Source organism: Eubalaena glacialis, chromosome 7 (genome assembly GCF_028564815.1).
Source record: "Eubalaena glacialis isolate mEubGla1 chromosome 7, mEubGla1.1.hap2.+ XY, whole genome shotgun sequence".
Lineage (NCBI taxonomy): Eukaryota > Metazoa > Chordata > Mammalia > Artiodactyla > Balaenidae > Eubalaena > Eubalaena glacialis.
In genome coordinates this window covers 64,662,028-64,684,359 of record NC_083722.1, presented here as the reverse complement: position 1 = coordinate 64,684,359, position 22,332 = coordinate 64,662,028, and the positions used below count along the sequence as shown (strand labels likewise).

The following is a 22,332-nucleotide window of genomic DNA, read 5'->3' as shown; positions in this document are numbered from 1 at the left end:
CAAAACAGAGTTAGGAGAAACAGGGTAGGTAGATTGATGAGTGGCCCCAATTCTTCACTCTTCTCTGTATCCATGCCCCCTGCCATGTGAGTGTTTAGTTCCTGCTACTAGGGACAGAGCCCACTTCTTCACCCTTGACTTTGGCCATGTAATGTGCTTTGACCATGAAAGGCTGGCAGGATTTTGAAAGGTGCTCGTGCAGCTGAGTCTTCCCTCTTGTGCCTTTGCCATCATCCTGAGAAGAGCTCCTGCCCCTTCATCATGGACCCCAGCGGGAGACCATGTGGAGCAGACCCGAGCCCAACCTGCAGCAGGGAGCCAAGTTCAGCTGGACCCACAGCTGGACGCTGATCTAGCCAGCCAAGCCCAGCTAGATCAGCCAACCCCCAACCGACTGGCAGACACATGAGAGGAAATCTCATTTAATAGAGTGGGAAGTTGATGTTATCTATGGTTGATGAGCCAGGAAACAGTAGAAAAGATGTGTTATTTAGAGGTTTCCAGAAGACTTAGAGCTAAAAATGGCCATTTCTGACAAGTGGACTGAAGTTGGGAGAGGTGAGGTGGAGGATTTTTCAATAGACTTCTTTAGAGCAGTGGTAGGTTTGCAGCAAAATTGAGGGGAAGGTACAGAGATTTCCCATGTACCCACTTCCCCCCACCACATGCAGAGCCTCCCGCATTATCAACGTCCCCCATGGATGGTACATTTGTTACAACTGATGATCCTACACTGACACATCACTGTCACATGAAGCCCACAGTTTACATTAGGGTTCACTCTTGGTGGTGTGAAGTCTATGGGTTTGGACAAATGTGTAATGACATACGTAGGTGGGGGCTTTTTATATTTCATTAGAAACAATTTTATTTTTTTTTAAAACCATGTACACGACTACTTTGATAAAAATTAAGGAGTAAACAGGATGAATGGAAGACTTGAAAGTTTTCAAACTTTACTGCTTGCTCCATTAACCAACATGGTGCCTTTAAATGGCCTTTCCCTCCGGGGGTTCCCTATAACCAAAGGTACAGGTGAGACAAGTGAAGAGCACATGTTTCTCCCATCAAATATGTTAATTTAAGAATTTTGAGATTTGGCCTATTACTGTAATAGTCAAGTTTTGACAAGGAAAACAGGAATTACTCTATGTGTACCATATATAAAGGGGTTGAGGGAATTCCCTGGCAGTCCAGTGGTTCGGACTCTGCGCTTTCACTGCCAAGGACACAGGTTCAATCCCTGGTTGGGGAACTGAGATCCCACAAGTCACGCGGCGGCCAAAAAAAGGCGGGAAGGCACTTGTTGAATGCAGGGGATTACAAAGTGGGACAGAGCTCAGGGAATTCATCATTAACAACTCCAGCCAGCAGCACTGAAGCAGGGGGCTCTCAGGACGTGATCTGGACTCTGCTATGAAACCCACAGCTGCTCGGCCATCTGCCTGCTACTGCTTCTGGAGAACAGAGGCCCCCCCTTCCAAAACCCACCAAGAGCCTCTCATCAGTGACCGATCCCGGAACCACAGGTAAACGGTCCATTCTGGGAAAATGTGGGTCCCTGGCCCCTCCTCTGCAATACAGAGACCTCACCAGGGAGTGGCAGCGATGCCAACTGACACAGTCCAGCCCTGTTCCCGAGTACTTTGGTGATGGCCTATTTGAAATATTAAAAGATAAAATAAAGCTTCCAGAAAAAGGGCAAAGGCCATGCTGCAAGGAGATGTATCCTCTGTCTTCTGATACCATTACTCCCACGGTCCTCCCCCAGGGTATGGGCAGTTCAGTGTTGTGTCTGGGGGTGGGAGCGGCAGTTTCTTATCAGGTCTTTGGGAAGTTTCTCTCCACGTCAGGCCTGGTCCGTGGACCAGGTGAGTCTTGGGCACCCTGAACTGGCCTTGTGACCATCTTCTTCCACCTGGGAAGGGTGGGCTTCCTATATGGACCCTGCTCCTGAGCACGGCTCTGCAAGGGGTTGGCTGCTCCATTCCCCAAAAGGTAATACAGATAAGATACCAGCAAGGGAAGGGAACAAAAGCACAGGACGTTCTGCTGAATTCTGATCTTTCTCCCTCTGTCTGGAGAATTTACGCATGTTTTCCACCATGTGACGTTTGTATCAGCAAACAGAGAAAGTCTGCTTCTGTGCCTCAAATAACAAAGATTTCAGGGGAATGTCCTTACCATCAATCATCCAAGTTATAAAAGAGGTTCTTGGGTCACCTCGCCCTGCCCTGAGAAGCAGGGATCAGAGGGGTGTCCAGGAAACTGGATTAAGGTCTCTACTTCTGCTACTTTTGAAATAAAAAAGAGAAACATTGCCAGCAGAAGGCTGAGAAACCAGGGTGGATAATGTCTGATTACAACTTAATATTATCTTGGGTAAAAACATAAAATGAAGGTCATTGGGAAACTCTCCTGGCTGATGTTCATTTCCCAGTTCTCAATGTTTTATTCCACTTTCATTAAAAATAAACAAACAAATAATTACTTAATCTCCCCTGATCTCTAGCCAAAAGAATCCTACCAAAGACAGGGACAGTATCAGACTCCAGGGACTCAGTGGATATCAGGCAACCAATAAATCTTCCTGAGAATGTGCTACCAATAACCTCTGCCTAAATCCACGACTGAGGGAGGGGGCCTGGCAGCTACACGACTCTGCTGCAGAGAAGGGGCAACAGGAGGAGATATGGATTCTACACTGACTGTTCACTGTCGAATGGGGCTGAGCCTCAGAGGGGGCAGACCTGACATGGCACGGGGCCTCACACTCAGAGCCACACCCGAGGAGAAGTCATCTACACCCGTGTGACACTGTGCCTGGACAACAGGCCTTCCTCCGCCTCTTGAGAGAAGAAAGAGATGGGCTTTAACAGCAGACACAAGTTCAAATCTGGGTCCCAGCCCTTCTGAGCTGTGGGAATTTAGGGAAGTTACTTGAGCTCCTCTCTCAGCTCCTATACCTGTAAAATGGAGAGAAAACCTACCTCACAGGGTTGTTGGAAGGATTCAGTGGAATAACATATGCAAAGCATCTTACCCATCCTCTGGTCCCCAGCAGGACCCCATGAGTGTAATGCTTTCTGAAGCCACTGTATCTTCCACTTCTCCCTCCCTCCAGGCCACAGATATGTCAGGTCTCCCAACCCTAAAAGCACTGTCCCTACTAACCTGGAAAATGATGATTTTCAGGGATGTAGGAGGATAGATCAAAGACTTGGGGCGGGGGTGGAATAAAGGAACCAGGGCTTCTTAGAGAAACGGCTGATTCCAGGTCTGGGGCAATAAATATACAAGATGAACCTGGAACATCTGACCATTCCAGAAAGTAAGGAAGTTATCACAGACAACCAATGTTGTGTCAAAAGGGTCAGGTGTCAACTTGAAAATGTTCCAACTGGCCAAAGATGGGACAGTTCGAGCATCAATAAGAATAAATATAATTGTAGTTATGAAACCTATGAGGTCATAATGATATTAAAAACCAACTAACCAAACCTCATTAGTCATCGCTGGCAGATGTTAGGGAAACCAACTCATTATTTTAAAAACTGGCAGCTAAGGGGAAAGAATTAATTCTGCTCCTATATTGGAGTAATCAAAGTAGTTGCCGAAGAGTTTATCTTTATAGAAGTATTTCAGTATCATTAGCATTTCATTATAATTTATAACCCCTAATGAAACAACAGATCTGGGCAAAGACTGGCAATATCACGAAAACAGAGACATCATGTACCTCCTGAAGGGAGTACACAGCACCATCTATGAACTGGTCTTTCCCCTTCTGCCCCCCAAATTGAACTTAAACCTCATAATGTCTCTACAACTAACTACTGAATTGCAAGGAATACAGGGACCATAAGAACAGGTTAAATGACACCACAATGTTGAAATCAGCAAAATCCAGACTACGGACAAGTGTACAGGAAAAATGACCCAATTTCTTTAACAAATAAATTAAGAAAGCATTGCCAGAGAGATGGTTGACTTAGAAAAGAGTTTTTAGTGAGTGCTGATGGAGATTTGATGAGGAAAAAAGATATTGGTCAAATGTAAGAATACCTCTCCACAAAGCACTGATCAGTTATCATCTGACACGGCGAATGTAATGCGGAGACACCAACCTGACCAGGCAATCAAGGCTAGCATCACCCGGGCCTCCTGACGTGCTGCGGCGAGAGGAGCACAGCGTCATTTGCATGGCGCTGCTGCCAAGCGCGAGCCTGAGTTTGGTCATGGGGAAACATAGAGCCACGCCACAGAGGGGGAGGCCTGTCAAGAACTGTCAAGAGAGAGGATCCTGGGAAGATGGGGAGTAAAGCGCCAGGACTCTGTCTCCCCACCTAGGCAAAAGGCACACTGGCAGAATCAGTCTAACGGAACTGTTTGGTAACCACGGCATCTACTGAAGACTTGTAACTTCCAGGGGAAGGCTTGGACAGGAAATTGCAGTTGACTTCAGCTCTTAGCATGGTAGCAGCTACCCACCCCTCACTCCCAGTCCCAGGGCAGGCATCTGTGCATGTGTTTCTGGGGCATCCTGCACAGTCTGTGAGAGCCTGGGTGAACCAAAAGGACCCTGTCCTCCAAATACCTGGGATTTGTGCTCTGACTGCCGATGACTGCTTCTGACCACAGAGGTGTAGGCAAAGAGGCACCTCCCCCCATTGTGTCAAGCTCCTTCTCCTCCAGCTGAAGTGACTTCCAGGGAATTTTGTTTGTTTGTTTATTGAAGTATAGTTGACTTATAAGATTAGTTTCAGGTGTACAACATAGTGCTGCGATATTTTTATACATTACAAAATGATCACCACTATGGTACTTTGTTACAGCATCCTGGACTGGTTAAGACAGGGAGTTAACACTAGGGGAGCGCTCTTGTCCAACAGCGGTCAGGAGCCAATAGATATATTTCTCCTTTTCATCTCCCTGCGGTTGGTGGTTCTGAGATCCATTTCATGAGGCTCCTCAAAAGGTCCTGTGGGACTGAGCACGCGTCACCTGTAGTGGAGGCCAACTGAACGACAAATCTTTATATCATCTTTCCCTTCTTCCCTGTTCCACTTCCCTTGTTCTGCATACCTTCTCTCTGGATCACATTCCCAAATAAACTACCTGCATGAAAACATTTGATCCAGGCTTTGCTTTTGGGAGAAACTGGCTAAAACAATTGCTTCCAGACTAGAATGAAGACTATCAGGATGGGATTTTGGAGCTGGATCACTCTTTAGTCAGATGGCAAAAAGGATTGCATTGCTGGTAATTCCGGGTGTATGATAGCATCAAATAACTAAGATTCTCATATGTGGTAAACTGGGATGTGGTAAAAGGTGAAGTGTTGGCATTTGTGATAGCTATGACCCCTGAATGGTATGGGGTCAATGGTAATTATAAGGATTGGCTGGCTTTTAACTGCTTTGGAAACTTTCAAAAAAAAGAAAATTATAGGCTCACGTCAACTAACAACTCAAGGCATACCATGAAAGTCAGAGTCTCTGGCAATGTCTAACGAGACTCTCATCTAAGTTGCAGGGCAGACAGTGTGAAAATCAGATATGGGATCTAACTGAGGGTAGCAGAATAGCAAAGGAGACTGAATGCACAGCATCAACAGGTCTCCTGTATCAAAGTCAGGACCCTGACAGGAAAAGAGTAAGACTCAAAGACCTGGAATGAGGCATTGAGGTGCATGAACCTGAGAATTCTGAACCTCCAGGTTCATCTGAACACTCCAGGTCAGCAGAAGCAACCCTCTCCCCTTGCAGAGATTAGCACAATCATCAAATACTTCAAGGATACTGGGATGATAGTTTTGTTGGGATTAAGTGATGGATACATAAGGGTTCATAAACTATTCAGTTCATCTGTCTGGCTCCTGCAGAAGCCAAACAGAGTAGATGATAATGGGCTACCATAAATTTAACCACGTGGTAGCCCCAGTCACAGCTGCCATACTGAATGTGGTATCTTTGCTGGCCAGCTTCTAGCATTGACATGTGACTATTGGTCTGGCAAGTGTGTTCTCTATCCTCCTTGGTAAGGAAGGTTTAAAGTAATTTGCCTTTATGTAAGAAGGACATCAGCACACAATCACTGTCTCACCACAAGAGCATGCTAACTCTCCTGCTCTCTAACCAACAGAGCCTGCGGGGAACTCAGCTCTCTTGACACTCTGCCCAACATCACGCCAGTCCACTATACTGATGACTTCCTAATTGGACTTGATGATCATGAAGTGGTAAGTAGTTTAGCAAGACTAGAAGATTCAGGCTCCTGACTGTATGGCTGTTAGCATGACTGACAGCCATCTTGGGCCCTTACAGTTTCTCCTCTCCTTTCAATGACCCTACCCAGGATGGTACTGCGTAGTGAATCACTTCTCTGTCATCAAGGGCTTTGTAGTTAATAGATATTGCCTAATAATCATTAGGACCAGGTAGCCTCTATGCTCTATTAGTCCCCAAACAATGATGAAAAACCTTCCCTGATGTATTCCTGGTGCCCACAAGACTAGTTACCCATTCACAAATCTTTTTTTTTTAATATAAATTTATTTTATTTATTTATTTTTGGCTGTGTTGGGTCTTCGTTGCTGTGCACGGGGTTTCTCTAGTTGCAGTGAGCGGGGGCTACTCTTTGTTGCGGTGCACGGGCTTCTCATTGCGGTGGCTTTTCTTGTTGCAGAGCACGGGCTCTAGGCATGCAGGCTTCAGTAGTGTGGCACTCTGGCTCAGTAATTGTGGCACATGGGCTTAGTTGTTCCGCAGCATGTGGGATCTTCCCGGACCAGGGATCGAACCCGTGTCCCCTGTATTGGCAGGCGGATTCTCAATCACTGCGCCACCAAGGAAGCCCCACCCATTCACAAATCTTAACTTAGGAATGCACGTACTGTTTCCAAGCACCTAGCCCCATACCGGAGGTTAACTATGAAATTATCCCAATGGCCCCTCTGCGGTGTGGAGTACAGCTGCGAATGCTTCTGCATCATTGCCCACCCGATCCCAATCTCACCCACTGATCCACTGCTTATATGGAGCTGCCTGCCTCATTTTTCACTCTCAAGATGCCTTCTCAGTTTGGTGGGTGCTTTTCATTCCCTCTGTCCTCCAACACTGACACACTGAAGAAATTTTTAGGGATCCAATAAATCCCTAAATTTAAATTTAAATCCCTAAATAATAAATTTATTTATTTATTAAATAAACAAATGGCATGCCAGAACATCTCCTCTAAAGTAAAGGACGACTAGCTGCATTTTGTATCCCCTACCACTAAGAAGAGTGGTAATTGGCAGAACTCTTTAGATTTTGGAGGCAGCATATCCCACACGTGGGAATATTGCTCCAAACCATTTATTAGGTGACCTGAAAGGCTATCAGTTTTGAGTGGGGTTCAAAGCAAGAGAGAGCTCTACAGCATGTCCAGGCTATGACTGAAGCTGTCCTACCATTAAAGCCACATGACACACAAAAATGCAACGAATCCAAAGGTATCTATGGTGGATTAGAATATTGTAGAGAGTCTCTAGAAAGCCCCAGTAGGAGAGATGTAACACAGACTCAGGGTTCTGGAGCAAAACTCTGCCTACTGTGAAAGAGAATGACTCATCATTTGAAAAATGGGCTATAGGGCTTGAGCATAGACCCAGCACTGACTATGGGACATCGAGTGACGATTCATCCAGAGCTACTCATCTTGACTGGGTATTATCAGATCCACTGAGTCATAAGATTGGGAGGGCACAGCAGCAATCCATTGTACAATGGGAAAATGGCATATTTGGGATTAGGCCTGAGCAGATCCAAAAGACACATGCTAATTACATCAACTGGTGGTCCAGACTGTCTATGTCCTTTACTCCTGTGCTTTTCCCTCAACTCATATCTATGGCTTCATGGGAAAGTTTCGAAGATCAACTGACAGGAACAAAATCTCAGGTCTGATTTTGAACACTTCCTGGATATTTGATATTAAGGTATTATTGCTATTTTCAAGTGTAATAATAATGTTGTCATTATTTTTCAAAAGCATTTCTTATCTTTTAGTGATACATACTAAAATATTTACAGTGGAATTATATAATGTATGCAACTTGTTTAAAATATCATGAGGGGGGAAATAGGTGGGACAGAAATGGCCATGGTTAAGCCTGAGTTAGGGGTAAATGGGAGTTCATATACTATTCTATATACTTAGGTGTATATTCTAAATTCTCTGTAAATCAAAGTTAAAAACAGCAACCCAGTCTGGTCCAGAGATGGGTCAGCATGATACACTGGGGTTAGCTGTAAATCGGCTGCTGCTGTATTACAGCCTTACTCAGGCGTGGCCCTAAAGGACACCATGTAGGGAAATCTTTCCCAGGCTAGAGCCTTGAGGATCACACCTAATCATTTACTTTGTATGGCAGAAGTGGCCTGAGGTCGAGTATACATGGAGTTCTGGACAGTAGTGGTGAATGGCTTGGCTGGTTGATCAGGGGCCTGAGGGCAGCTTTGTTGCTGGGATTTTCAGGAAAGTGGGTGATGGGGAACTTGCTTGAAGATTAAGAAAGCTGGGGGAGGGTTTGCCTCGACAAAGAGGCACAGCATTACCTTCCTCTTTGGCTTCAGTGTTAATGGAAAGCCTCAACACCAGCCGACTTCCAGGGAATTTAAAGGGCCAGGACCCCCCCCTTCATCTTTCTCCTTTCCACCTTTTGGAAGCCAGATATTAAAGACTAAGACGTTCAAAAACAACTGCAGATCAGGGGAATATTAGAACATGACCACACATACCCAGAGAAGGGTTCAGAAAAGACCTAGAAGACCTTAAGATTACATCTCAGGCTGACGCTCAGCACAGACAGCCTACAATAATCAAAAAAACAAAACCAAAAAATAATTACAAAAAACAGCAAACTCTGGGGCAGGGAGAGAATCTGATTTCCAGAGTTACAACACTATTAGATTCAATGCCCAGTTTCTAACAACAACAACAACAAAAAATCAAAAACATACAAAGAAATGGGAAAGTATGCCTTGTTCAAAGGAAAAAATTAAATCAACAGAAACTGTCCCTGAAAAAGACCTGATTGCAGACATACTAGACAAAGGCTTTAGAACAACTGTCTTAAAGATGCTCACAGAACTAAAAGAACATGTGGAGAAACTCAAGAAAACGATGTACCAAAAAATATAAATACCAATAAAGAGACAGAAAGCGTATAAAGAAACTAAAAAGAAATGTTGGACCTGAAAAGGACACTAACTGAAATGAAAAATTCACTATCAAAGGGATTCAAAAGCAGATATGAGCAGGCAGAATAGAGAATCAGTGAACTTGCAGATAGAAAAATAGAAATTATCGAGTCTGAGGAACAGAAGGGAAAAAAGATTGAAGAAAAGTAAAGACAGCTTAAGGAAGCTGTGGGACACCAGAAAGTGAACAACACACATTGTGGGAGTCCTAGAAGGAGGAGAGAGAATAAGGAGCAGAGAGAATATCTGAAAAAATAACAGCTGAAAACTTCCCAAATTTGATGAAATACATGAACATAAACATCCGAGAAGCTCAATGAACTATAAGATGAACTCAAAGAGACTCATGTTACATGTTATAATCAAACATTTGAAAGACAAAGAGAGCATCTTGAAAGTAGCAAGAGAGACGTGACTTGTCACATACAAGGGATCCTCAATAAGGTTACCAACAGATTTCTCATCAGAAATTATGGAAGCCAGAAGGCAGTGGACCGATATATTCAAAGTGCTAAAAGGAAAAACTGTTAACCAAGAATCCTATACTCACTAAAACTGTCCTACAAAAGTGAGGGAGAAATTAATACATTTCTTGATAAACAAAAGCTGAGGGTATTTGTTACCACTAAACTTGCCCTGCAATGCTCAAGGGAGTCCTGCAACGTGAAATGAAAGGACACTAGACAGTAACTCCAAGACACATGGAGAAATAAAGATCTCAACAAAGGAAATACATGGACAATCATAAAAGTTTTCTACATGATTTAAGAGACTAATATTATACATTTAAAGGAAAAAAACTATTAAAGGTAAAAATAAAAGCTAGTATTATTAAAACCTAGTATTATATAAAGCTGATTATTATAAAAGCTAGTATAGTAACTTAGGTTTGTAACTTCATGTCTTGTTTTCTACATAATTTAAGAGACTAATGCATTAGTTGGTATTTCTGGGCACACAATGTATAAAGATGTAATATTCTGACATCAACAACCAAAAGGGGTGGGGATGGAGATGTAAAGAAACAAGAGTTTTGTATGTTATTGAAGTTAAGCTGGTATAAATTCAAATTAGAGTGTTATAATTTTTGGTTGTTAAATGTCATCCCTATGGTAACCACAAAGAAAATAGCTATAGAATATACCCAAAAGGAAATGAGAAAGGAATTTTAACATTTCACTACAAAAATTGACTAAATAACAAAAGAAGACAGTAATGCAGGAGATGAGGGACAAAAGAGATACATGGCATATAGGAAAAAAATAGCAAAGTGACAGAAATTCCTCCTTATCAGTAATTACTTTAAATGTACATGGATTAAACTCTCCAGTCAAAAGACAGAGATTGGCAGAATAGGTAAAAACACATGATCCAACTAGATGCTGTCTACAAGAGACTCACTTTAGATCCAAAGACTCAGATAGACTGAAAGTGAAAAGATGAAAAAAGATATTCTACGCAAATAGTAACCAGAAGAGAACAGGGACTTCCCTGGTGCCACAGTAGTTAGGGATCCACCAGCCAATGAAGGGGACACAGGTTCGAGCCCTGGTCCGGGAAGATCTCACATGCCATGGAGCAACTAAGCCCGTGTGTGACAGCTACTGAGCCTGCGCTCTAGAGACTGTGCGCCACAACTACTGAGCCCGCGCACCAAAACTACTGAAGCCTGCACACCTAGAGCCCGTGCTCTGCAACAAGAGAAGCCACTGCAATGAGAAGCCCGTGCACCACAACAAAGAGTAGCCCCCCCCCTCTGCAACTAGAGAAAGCCCATGGGCAGCAACAAAGACCCAATGCAGCCAAAAATTAAAATAAATAAATAAATTTATTAAAAAAAAAAAAAAGAAGAGAACAGAAGTGGCTATACTAATATCAGACAAAGTAGACTTTAAATCAAAAAAGGTTACAAGGGGCTTCCCTGGTGGTGCAGTGGTTAAGAATCCGCCTGCCAATGCAGGGGACACGGGTTCGAGCCCTGGTCCAGGAAGACCCCACATGCCACGGAGCAACTAAGCCCGTGCGCCACAACTACTGAGCCTGTGCCCTAGAGCCTGCGAGCCACCACTACTGAGCCCGTGTGCCATAACTACGGAAGCCCACACGCCTACAGCCCATGCTCCGCAACAAGAGACGCCACCGCAGTGAGAAGCCCACGCACCGCAACAAAGAGTAGCCCCCGCTCAACGCAACTAAAGAAAGCCCGCACACAACAATGAAGACCCAACGCAGCCAAAAATAAATAAATAAATAAATTTATTAAAAAAAAAAGATTACAAGAAACAAGGAAGGACATTATATACTAATAAAAGATTCAACAAAGCAAGAAGATACAATAAGTATAAACATTTACACACCTAATGGCAGACCATCAAAATAATGAAGCAGCTTCCCTGGTGGTGCAGTGGTTAAGAATCCACCTGCCGGGGCTTCCCTGGTGGCGCAGTGGTTGAGAATCTGCCTGCTAATGCAGGGGACACGGGTTCGAGCCCTGGTCTGGGAAGATCCCACATGCCGCGCAGCAACTAGGCCCGTGAGCCACAACTACTGAGCCTGCGCGTCTGGAGCCTGTGCTCCACAAAAAGAGAGGCCGCGATAGTGAGAGGCCCGTGCACCGCGATGAAGAGTGGCCCCCACTCGCCGCAACTAGAGAAAGCCCTCGCACAGAAATGAAGACCCAACACAGCCAAAAATAAATTAATTAATTAATTAAATAAATTAAAAAAAAAAAAAGAATCCACTTGCCAATGCAGGGGACATGGGCTCGAGCCCTGGTCGAGGAAGATCCCACATGCTGCGAAGCAACTAAGTCCGTGTGCCACAACTACTGAAGCCCACATGCCTAGAGCCCATGCTCCACAACAAGAGAAGCCACCGCAATGACAAGCCTGTGCACTGTGATGAAGAGTAGCCCCCGCTTGCCGCAATTAGAGAAAGCCCGCGCACAGCAACGAAGACCCAATGCAGCCAAAAATAAATAAATAAATTTAAAAAAAAATAATGAAGCAAAAATTGACAGATTTGAAGGGATAAATAGACAGTTCTACAATAATAGTTGGACACTGCAATACCCATTTATCGTAATAGAACAACCAGACAAAAGATAAGTGAGGAAAAGAGGACTTAACCCAACAGAACAACTAGATCTGATAGACACATATAGAACACTCTACCAAACAACGGCAGCATACACATTCTTGTCGAGTGCACATGAGACATTTCTCAGACCATATGTTAGGCAATAAATTAAGTCTCAGTAGATTTGAAAAGACAGATATCATACAACATATACTCTCCAACCAAAATAGGGTAAACTTATAAATCAGTAACAGAAAGAAAACTGGAAAATTCACTAAATTGTAGAAACTAGGCAACACACTTTTTTTTTTCCAGAATACCAAAGAGTTTATTCAAAATGTCACCTAATAAAAGCACAGTTTTGCAAGTTTGTCTAAAACTTGATAATTCTGAACAAAAATAAAATGTCTGACCACTCCAAAATAGGAAAAGACAATCTTGTGCAAATAGACATCAAATTCTAGGCACTATGAAAACTGGCTAAATGTATGCTCCCAGCAAGAGAAGTGTCACCATCCTAAGTCCCCTTAGTCACCAAATGCAGGATTAAGAGGCCAGAGTCAGGCTTCCCTTTCTAAGCCACTCTGTTACTCTCTAGGAAACTCTGGATCTCAGCCTAATCTCCAGCTCTGCCTGGACCTTGATAGGGAAGGAGGGAGGGACAATAGAAGAGAAGAGGAAAGGGGTGTGACGTCTTTCTTAGGAAAGAAAAAAGGCACGGTGATGAGCTAGAAAGTGATGAAAGCAAGGATCAACTATCATTCACCCTGAATTCACCCATTCACCGTGACAGTCCAACCTCCTTATTTTGTAGGTGAGAAAACAGACCTAGAAAAATCACGTGGTTTGCTCAAAATCATATGGTTACTACATGCAGTAGTGCTTCTGTAAGATCAACTTGCTTCTCAACTTGGTTGGAAAATTAAAAAACCAAACCTGTCCCAAAACTTCAAGCAACAGATTTTTAAATAACCAATGAACCAAAGAAGAAATCACAAAGAAAATTAGAAAATACTTAGAGACAAATGAAAATGAAAACACAACATACCAAACTTATGGGACACCACAAAAGCGATGCTAAGGAGGAATTTTTGAGCTATAAACACTTACATAAAACAAGAAAGATCTTAGATCAATAACCTAACTTTAGGACTTAAGGAACTAGAAAAAGAACAAACTAAACCTAAAGTTACCAGAAAGAAGGAAGGAAATAATAAAGATTAGAGCACAGATTAACAAAGTAGAGAACAGAAAAACAGTAGAGAAAATCAATAAACCCAAAAGTTGGTTCTTTGAAAAAGATCAACAAAATTGACAAAACTTTAGCTACATCAACTAAGAAAAAAGAGAGAAGACTCAAAAGACTAAAATCAGAAATGAAAGTGGAGATATTACTACTGATTCTACAGAAATAAAAAGGATTATAAGTGAATACCAGGAACTGTACACTAACACACTGGATAACCTAGATAAAATGGACAAATTCCTAGAAACACTAAGCCTACCAAGACTAAATCATGAAAAAACAGAAAATCTGAGTTGACTTATAACTAGTAAAGGGACTGAATCAATAATAAAACAAAAATTTCCCAACAAAGAAAAGCCCTGAACCCATGGCTTCACTAGTGAGTTCTACTAAACATTTAAAGAATTAATACCAATCCTCAAAATTTTCACAAAAAACTGAAAAGGAGGGAACACTTCTTATCTCATTCAAGAGGCCAGCATTACCCTGATATAAAACCAGACAAAGACACTACAAGAAAACTACATCCCTTATGAATACTGATCCAAAAATCCTCACGAAATACTAGCAAACTGAATTCAGCAGCATATTGAAAGGATAGTTCACCATGACCAAGTGAGATCTATTCCTGGAATGCAAGGATGGTTCAACATACAAAAATTAATCAGTGTAATACACCACATTAACATAATGAAAGGGGAAAAAATCACATGATCATTTCAACTGATGCAGGAAAATTTTTGAAAAAATTCAGCACCATTTCATGATTAAAAAAACACTAAAAAACTAGAATAAAAGGAAACTATTTCAACATAATGAAAATCATAGATGAAAACCCACAGCAAACATCACACTCAGTGGTGAAAGACGTAAAGCTTTTCCTCTAAGATCAGGAATAAGGCAAGAATGCCTGCTTTCACCATTTCTAGTCACCACAGTACTGGAAGTTCTAATCAGAGCAATTAGGCAAGAAAAAGAAATAAAAGGCATCCAAACTGGAAAGGAAGAAGCAAAATTATTACTGTTTGCAGGTGATATGATCTTATATATAGAAAACCCTAAAGATTTCACACGCACAAAAAACCTGTCAGAACTAACAAGTGAATTCAGCTAAGTAGTACATAAAGTCAACACACAAAAATCAGATGCACTTCTATATGCTAAAAATGAACAATCTGAAAAGGAAATTATGAAAATCCCATTTATAATAGCATCAAAAAGAATAAAATACTTGAGAGTTAACCAAGGAGATCAAACACTTGTACAATACAAAGTACAAAACATTGCTGAAAAAAATGAAAGAAGACATAAATAAATGGAAACACATTAGACGTTCATGGATTAGAAGACTTAATATTGTTAAAATGTCAATACTACCCAAATCAATACACAGATTCAATGAAATCTCTATCAAAATCCCAAGGATGTTTTTTGTTACAGAAATAGTAAAACCCATCCCAAAATTCATTATGGAATCTCAAGGAACAAACAGCCAAAAACAACAGCCAAAACAATCTTGAAAAAGAACAAAGCTGGAGGATTCACAATTCCTAATTTCAAAGCTTATAAGAAAGCTACAATAATAAGAACAACGTAGTACTGGCATAAAGATGGACATAGAAATCAATGGACTAGAACAGAAAGTCCAGAAATAAACTCTCATACATATGGTCAAATGATTTTTGACAACAGTGTCAAGACCATTCAATAGAGAAAGGACAGTCTTTTCAACAAGCAATGCTAGGAAAACTGAATATCCTCACACAAAAGAATGAAGTCGGACCCTTTTGTAATACTATATACAAAAAATTAACTCAAAATTAATTAAAGACCTAAATGCAAGACCTAAAACAATAAAACTCTTAGGAGAAAATACAGGGCCAACACTTCACAACATTGGATTTGGCAGTGATTTCACTGTTATTTGGCAAAGATTTCTTGGATATGACACCAAAGGCACAGGCAACAAAATAAAAATAGACAAACTGAACTTCATGAAAATTTAAAATTGTGCATCAAAAGACACTACCAACAGAGTAAAAATGCAACCCACAGAACAAGAGAAAATATTTGCAAATCATGTATCTGATAAGGGATTAATAACCAGGATATATAGAGAATTCCTAAAACTCAACAACAACAAAACAATCGATTAAAAATGGGCTTGAATATGGGACTTCCCTGGTGGTACAGTGGTTAAGATTACGCCTGCCAATGCAGGGGACACAGGTTTGATCCCTGGTCTGGGAAGATCCCACATGCTGCAGAGCAACTAAACTTGTGTGCCACGACTACTGAGCCTGCCCTCTAGAGCCCATGCACCACAACTACTGAAGCCTGCACGCTCTAGGGCCCATGTGCCGCAACTACTGAGCCCGCGTGCTGCAACTACTGAAGCCCTCACACCTAGAGCCTGTGCTCTGCAACAAGAGAAGCCACCACGATGAGAAGCCTGTGCACTGCAATGAAGAGTAGCCCCCACTTGCTGCTACTAGAGAAAGCCCATGCACAGCAATGAAGACCCAGACACAGCCAAAAAAAAAGAATAAAATACCTAGGAATAAACCTACCTAAGGAGCAAAAGAACTATACTCAGAAAACTATTAGATACTGATGAAAGAAATTAAAATGACACAAACAGACGGAGAGATATACCATGTTCTTGGATTGAAGGAATCAATATTGTCAAAATGACTATACTACCCAAAGCAATCTACAGATTCAATGCAATCCCTATCAAATTACCAACAGCATTTTTCACAGAATTAGAACAAAAACCTTTACATTTTGTAAGGAAACACAAAAGACCATGAATAGTCAAAGCAATTTTGAGAAAGAAAAATGGAGCTGGAGGAATCAGGCTCCCTGACTTCAGACTATACTACAAAGCCACAGTCATCAAAACAGTATGGTACTGGCACAAAAACAAATACAGATCAATGGAACAGGATAGAAAATCCAGAGGTAAACCCACGCACCTATGGTCATCTAATCTAGGACAAAGGAGGCAAGAATACACAATGGAGAAAAGACAGTCTCTTCAATAAATGGTACTGGGAAAAATGGACAGCTACATGTAAAAGAATGAAATTAGAACACACCCTAACACCATATACAAAAATAAACTCAAAATGGATTAAAGACCTAAATGTAAGGCCAGATACTATAAAACTCTTAGAGGAAAACACAGACACAACACTCTTTGACACAAATCGCAGCAAGATCTTTTTGATCCACCTCCTAGAGTAATGAAAATAAAAACAAAAATAAACAAATGGGACCTAATTAAACTTAGAAGCTTTTGCACAGCAAAGGAAACCATGAACAAAACGAAGACAACCCTCAGAATGGGAGAAAATATTTGCAAATGAAGCAACTGCCAAGGGATTAATCTCCAAAATATACAAACAGTTTATGCAGCTCAATATCAAAAAAAGCAAACAACCCAATCAAAAAAATGGGTGGGACATCTAAACAGACATTTCTCCGAAGAAAATATACAGATGGTTAAAAAGCACATGAAAAGGTGCTCAACATCACTAACTATTATAGAAATACAAATCAAAACTATAATGAGGCATCACCTCACGCTGGTCAGAATGGCCATCATCAAAACATCTACAAACAATAAATGCTGGAGAGGGTGTAGAGAAAAGGGAACCCTCCTACACTGTTAGTGGGAATGTAAACTGGTACAGCCACTATGAAGAACAGTATGGAGATTCCTTAAAAAACTAAAAATAGAGCTACCATATGATCCAGCAATCCCACTCCTGGGCATATATCCAGAGAAAACCATAATTCGAAAATATACGTGCACCCAATGTTCACTGCAGCTCTATTTACAATAGCTAGGACATGGAAGCAACCTAAATGTCCATTAACAGAGGAATGGATAAAGAAGATGTGGTACATATATACAATGGAATATTACTCAGGCATAAAAAAGGACAAAATAATGCTATTTGCAGCAACATGGATGGACCTAGAGACTGTCATACTGAGTGAAGTAAGTCAGAAAGAGAAAGACAAATATCATATGACATCATTTATAAGTGGAATCTGAAAAAAGATTACAAATGAACTTATCTACAAAACAGAAATAGAGTTACAGATATAGGAAATAAACTTATGGTTACTGGGGGGTAAGGGGAGAGGGATAAAATGGGAGATTGGGATTGACATATACACACTACTATATATAAAATAGATAACTAATAAGGACCTACTGTATAGCATGGGGAACTCTACTAATACTCTGTAATGGCCTATATGGGAAAAGAATCTACAAAAGAGTGGATATATGTATATGTATAACAGATTCATTTTGTTGTACACCTGAAACTAACACAACATTGTAAATCAACTATACCCCAGTAAAATTTTTTTAAAAAATGGGCTTGAATAGATATTTCTCCAAAGAAGATACACAAATGGCAAATAAGCATATGAAAAGACACTCAACATCACTAATAATCAGGGAAATGCAAATCAAAACCACAGTGAGCTATCACCTCACACCCATCGGGATGGCTACACTCAAAAACAAAAAACAAAAACCACACACTGAAAAACCAGAAAATAGCGTTGGTGAGAATGTAGATAAATGGGAATCCTCGAGCACTGCTGGTGGGAATGAAAAAATGACACAGGCACTGTGGAAAACCGTATGGTGATTCCTCAAAAAATTAAAAATAGAACTACTATAAGATCTAGCAATTCCACTTCTGGGTATAAACCCCAAAGAACTGAAAGCAGGGTCTCAAAGAGATATTTGTATGACCATGTTCAGAGCAGCATTATTCAGAACAGCTAACACCAGGAAGCAACCCAAGAGTTCATCAACTGATGAATGGAAAAGCAAAATGTGGTATGTACCTACAATGGAATATTATTCAGCCTATAAGGAAGGAAATTCTGACATAGGCTACAACATGGATGAACCCTGAGGACATTATGCTAAGTGAAATAAGCCAGTTGCAAAAAGACAAATACTGCATGATTTCACTTATATGAGGTACTTAGAGTAGTCAAAATTATAGAGGCAAGGGACTTGCCTGGCAGTCCAGTGGTTAAGACTTCACCTTCCAATGCAGGGGGTGCAGGTTTGATCCCCGGTCGGGGAGCTGAGATCCCATATGCCTCTCAGCCAAATAACCAAGACATAACACAGAAGCAATATTGTAAAAAATTCAATAAAGACTTTAAAAATGGTCCACATCAAAAAAAAATCTTAAATGAAGAAAAAAAATTATCGGACTTCCCTGGTGGTGCAGTGGTTAAGAATCTGCCTGCCAATGCAGGGGACACGGGTTCGAGCCCTGGTCCAGGAAGATCCTACATGCCGCGGAGCAACTAAGCCCATGCACTACAACTACTGAGCCTGCGCTCTAGAGCTGGTGAGCCACAACTACTGAAGCCTGTGCGCCACAACTACTGAAGCCCGCACGCCTAGGGCCCATGCTCCATAACGAGAAAGCCACCGCAATGAGAAGCCCAAGCACCGCAACGAGGAGTAGCCCCCGCTCACCGCAACTAGAGAAAGCCTGCGTGCAGCAACAAAGACCCAACGCAGCCAAAAGTAAATAAATAAATTAATTAAATTAAATAAATGGTCAGAATGGTAACTTTAAAAAAAAAAATTACAGAGACAGAAAGTAGAATGGTGGTTGCCAGGGGCTGGGGCAAGGCAGGGAATGGGAAGTTATTGTTTCATGCGCATAGAGTTTCAGTTTTACAAGATGAAAAGAGTTATGGAGATGGATGGTGACGATGTTTGTACAAGATTATGAACGTATTTAATACCACTGAACTGTATGCTTAAAAATGGTTAAGAGGGTAAATTTTATGTTATGTGTAGTTTACCATAATTTTTAAAAATTGGGGAAAAACCCAACGGTCAAGAACATGAAAGACAGGAAAAGTTCAAAGAACTGTGCCAAATGAAAATTCTGAAAATGAGACATGACAATGACATGTAACATGACTTCCTAGACAGGATCCTAGACCAAAGAGGAGAAAGGGACACTGTGGGACAGCAGGTGAAACCTGCATGCCATCTGTGAAGTGGAGGTTAACGCTGCATCATTGCTGATTTCCTGGCTTAGGGGGTTGTGTGCTGGTTATGTAGGCGAGTGTCCCTGTTTTGGAGACATGCACACTGGAGTGTTTTGCGGTAATGAAACAACATATCTGCAACTCACTCTCCAGATGTTCAGAAGAAGACTAGAGAGGTAATGAAGCAAACACAGTAATATATTAACAACTGGGGAGTCAGGGTGAAGGGCATAGAGGAGCTCATCATACACACCTGGAGGCATCTTGATGAACGGCTCAAGGACCTGTACTTCGGCCTCGTGCATGGCCCGCTCCTTCTCCGCAAGGGCCCGTGCGCGGGCCTGAATGATATGTCTCTCCAACATTTCAACTTCATCCAGCCGCTGCTTATAGAGCTCCCGAATCTGGCAGGTGGGTGATCAGATGTACAGAAATATGGTGAGATCACACAGCTTTACTGATTCCCACCCCAGCGTCAGGGCTTCCCATGAAGCACAGAACAGTCACAGAACTGCAGAGACCATCTGGTCTAACCAGACAGATCTGAACTCTGAGACCCACAGAAGGAAATGGCTTAAAGCTTTCACAGTAAAGTCAATTACAGAGCCAAGTCTGAAACCCTGTCTCCTGACTACTGGCTTCACAGTAAAGAGAGCTGCCATCTAAACTCTGAAATACCAAATATGAGTTAACACACCACCTGTGGCAGACAAAGGGTTGTGTCACCCAGACCCCCTTCAAGCAAGGACTTGCTACCTGGCTGCAGGGAGCATAGTGAGCTGAGAGCCTCCAGCTGTCAGCCCCTTCAGAGTTGATCTCAGCTGCTTGAAAGCACACAGTTGAGAATCCTTGAAGGGAGCTGTGGGCAGTATGGCCTGTTTAGCAGTCAGCCTCAGCAGAGAGGACTCAAGTCAGCTGCTTTCCTCCTTATACAGATAAGGAAGCAGAGTTGCTATTAGAGCCAGGACATGCTTCCTAAAATCTGGGCATGAATGCCTCGATTAAGATGGTGGTTTGTGGGCTTCCCTGGTGGCGCAGTGGTTGAGAATCTGCCTGCCAATGTAGGGGACACGGGTTCGAGCCCTGGTCTGGGAAGATCCCACATGCCGCGCAGCAACTAGGCCTGTGAGCCACAATTACTGAGCCTGCGCGTCTGGAGCCTGTGCTCCGCAACAAGAGAGGCCGCGATAATGAGAGGCCCGCGCGCCGCGATTTAGAGTGGCCCCCACTTGCCGCAACCAGAGAAAGCCCTCGCACAGAAACGAAGACCCAACACAGCCATAAATAAATAAATAAATAAATAAATAAATAAATAAATATAAATAAAAACCCGAAGTTTAAAAAAAAAAAGATTGTGGTTTGTGGCACAAGGGCAGGCACCCCAAAGCGGACGTGACTTTATCATCTCCGGGGAACAACTATTCAGCTTTCTGCCCTCGTCGTTTCATTTATATATGTAATATATAATGTGTGTATGCGTGTAGGGAAATAAAGATAGGTGCTGGAGATACATGCCGTTATGTGTGTAGAATGTGTGTATTCACCTAAGCGCGTGTGTAGAGTGTCCTCCCACTAGAATGTCGGATATACGGCGGCATGGATTTGGTCTGCTCTTTTCCAGCTGCATCCCCAGTGCCCGGCACCCAACAGGCGCTGACTGTTGTCGAGTGGCTGAGTCGCGCCCTGGGTCGCCCGCACGGCCGCAGACGCGGTGACGCCACCGCGCCTCGGGTGAGCACGCGGAGAAGCGCGCGGGACGCCGGGGCCGTGTTACCTGCTGCAGCTGGTCCACGAACTCCTCGTGCCGAGCATCCTCGCTGCCGCGGGCCTTGATCAAACTTTCACTCACCTCCTCGCCAATCACCTCGGTGGTATACAAGTTGCGAAAGATGCCGGTGAGCAAGTAAGAGATGTCTTGGGTGCGCAGCGAGGTGGGGCGCAGGCGCAGCAGGTGCGGCTCGGGGAGCGGCTGGAGCGTGAGCGGCGAGACGCGGCGGGGCCGACCACCGAAGCCGTGGTAGAAAGACTCGGAGTAGGCGAGGGAGGACTGGCTGGGGCTGTGGATCCGGGTCGGACGCGGGGTTGGCGTCCACGTCGCCCCAGCGAAGGCGTAGGACCCAGACTCCGCGGACTGCCGCTCTCCCCTTCCCGTCTCCATGGCAACTGAGACGCCGCTAACTCCCTGCCGCACTTCCACTTCCAGCCCGCCTCTTCCGCTTTGCGCCTCTTAAAGGGTGCTGTCGAGTCGTCATCTTCGTGAACGTTCGCACGGCAGTGTTGACTTTACTGAGAGGAGCTTAGCGTGCGGACCGATAGAGAAAGAGTTAATTGGCACAGCCAGGCCCGTCTCATTGCAAAAGCTTCTTCCTATTTACTTTCACCTGCCCATTCTCTAATTTGTTCAGCATTTATTAATTCGTTCATTTAATATTTATTGTATAAAGATTGTTTCAGGTCTGCTAGGAGCTGGAGATACCAAAGGAAGATGCAGCTTCCGCCCTTTCGGAGCTCACAACCGTGTGTGTGTGTGTGTGTGTGTGTAACCAGAGTGTTGAGCAAGGCGAGAACGGGAAAACAATTGCAGTTTAGTGAGCTGCGGTCAAGGTGGAGAAACTGTTTGTTGTCATGGAACCACAAAGGACAGGAACTTAACCAGTCTACAGAGAAAGCGAGTACAGTGGGTTTTTGGCAGAAGTGAAGACCAAG

General features: G+C 42.7%; 1 protein-coding gene across 1 annotated transcript in view; it reads right to left on the bottom strand.

The window, feature by feature from the left end:
* Nucleotides 1-21,916, bottom strand: part of DLEC1 (DLEC1 cilia and flagella associated protein) — a 91,460-nt gene extending 69,544 nt beyond the window's left edge. Inside the window, exons 1-2 of the mRNA XM_061196510.1 lie at nucleotides 21,401-21,916; nucleotides 19,880-20,030 (exon numbers count right to left, since the gene is read on the bottom strand). Of these exons, the coding sequence (XP_061052493.1) occupies nucleotides 19,880-20,030; nucleotides 21,401-21,784 (535 nt within the window). The 5' untranslated portion in view covers nucleotides 21,785-21,916. The remainder of the gene's footprint in view (nucleotides 1-19,879; nucleotides 20,031-21,400) is intronic.
* Nucleotides 21,917-22,332: the final 416 nt, after the last annotated feature.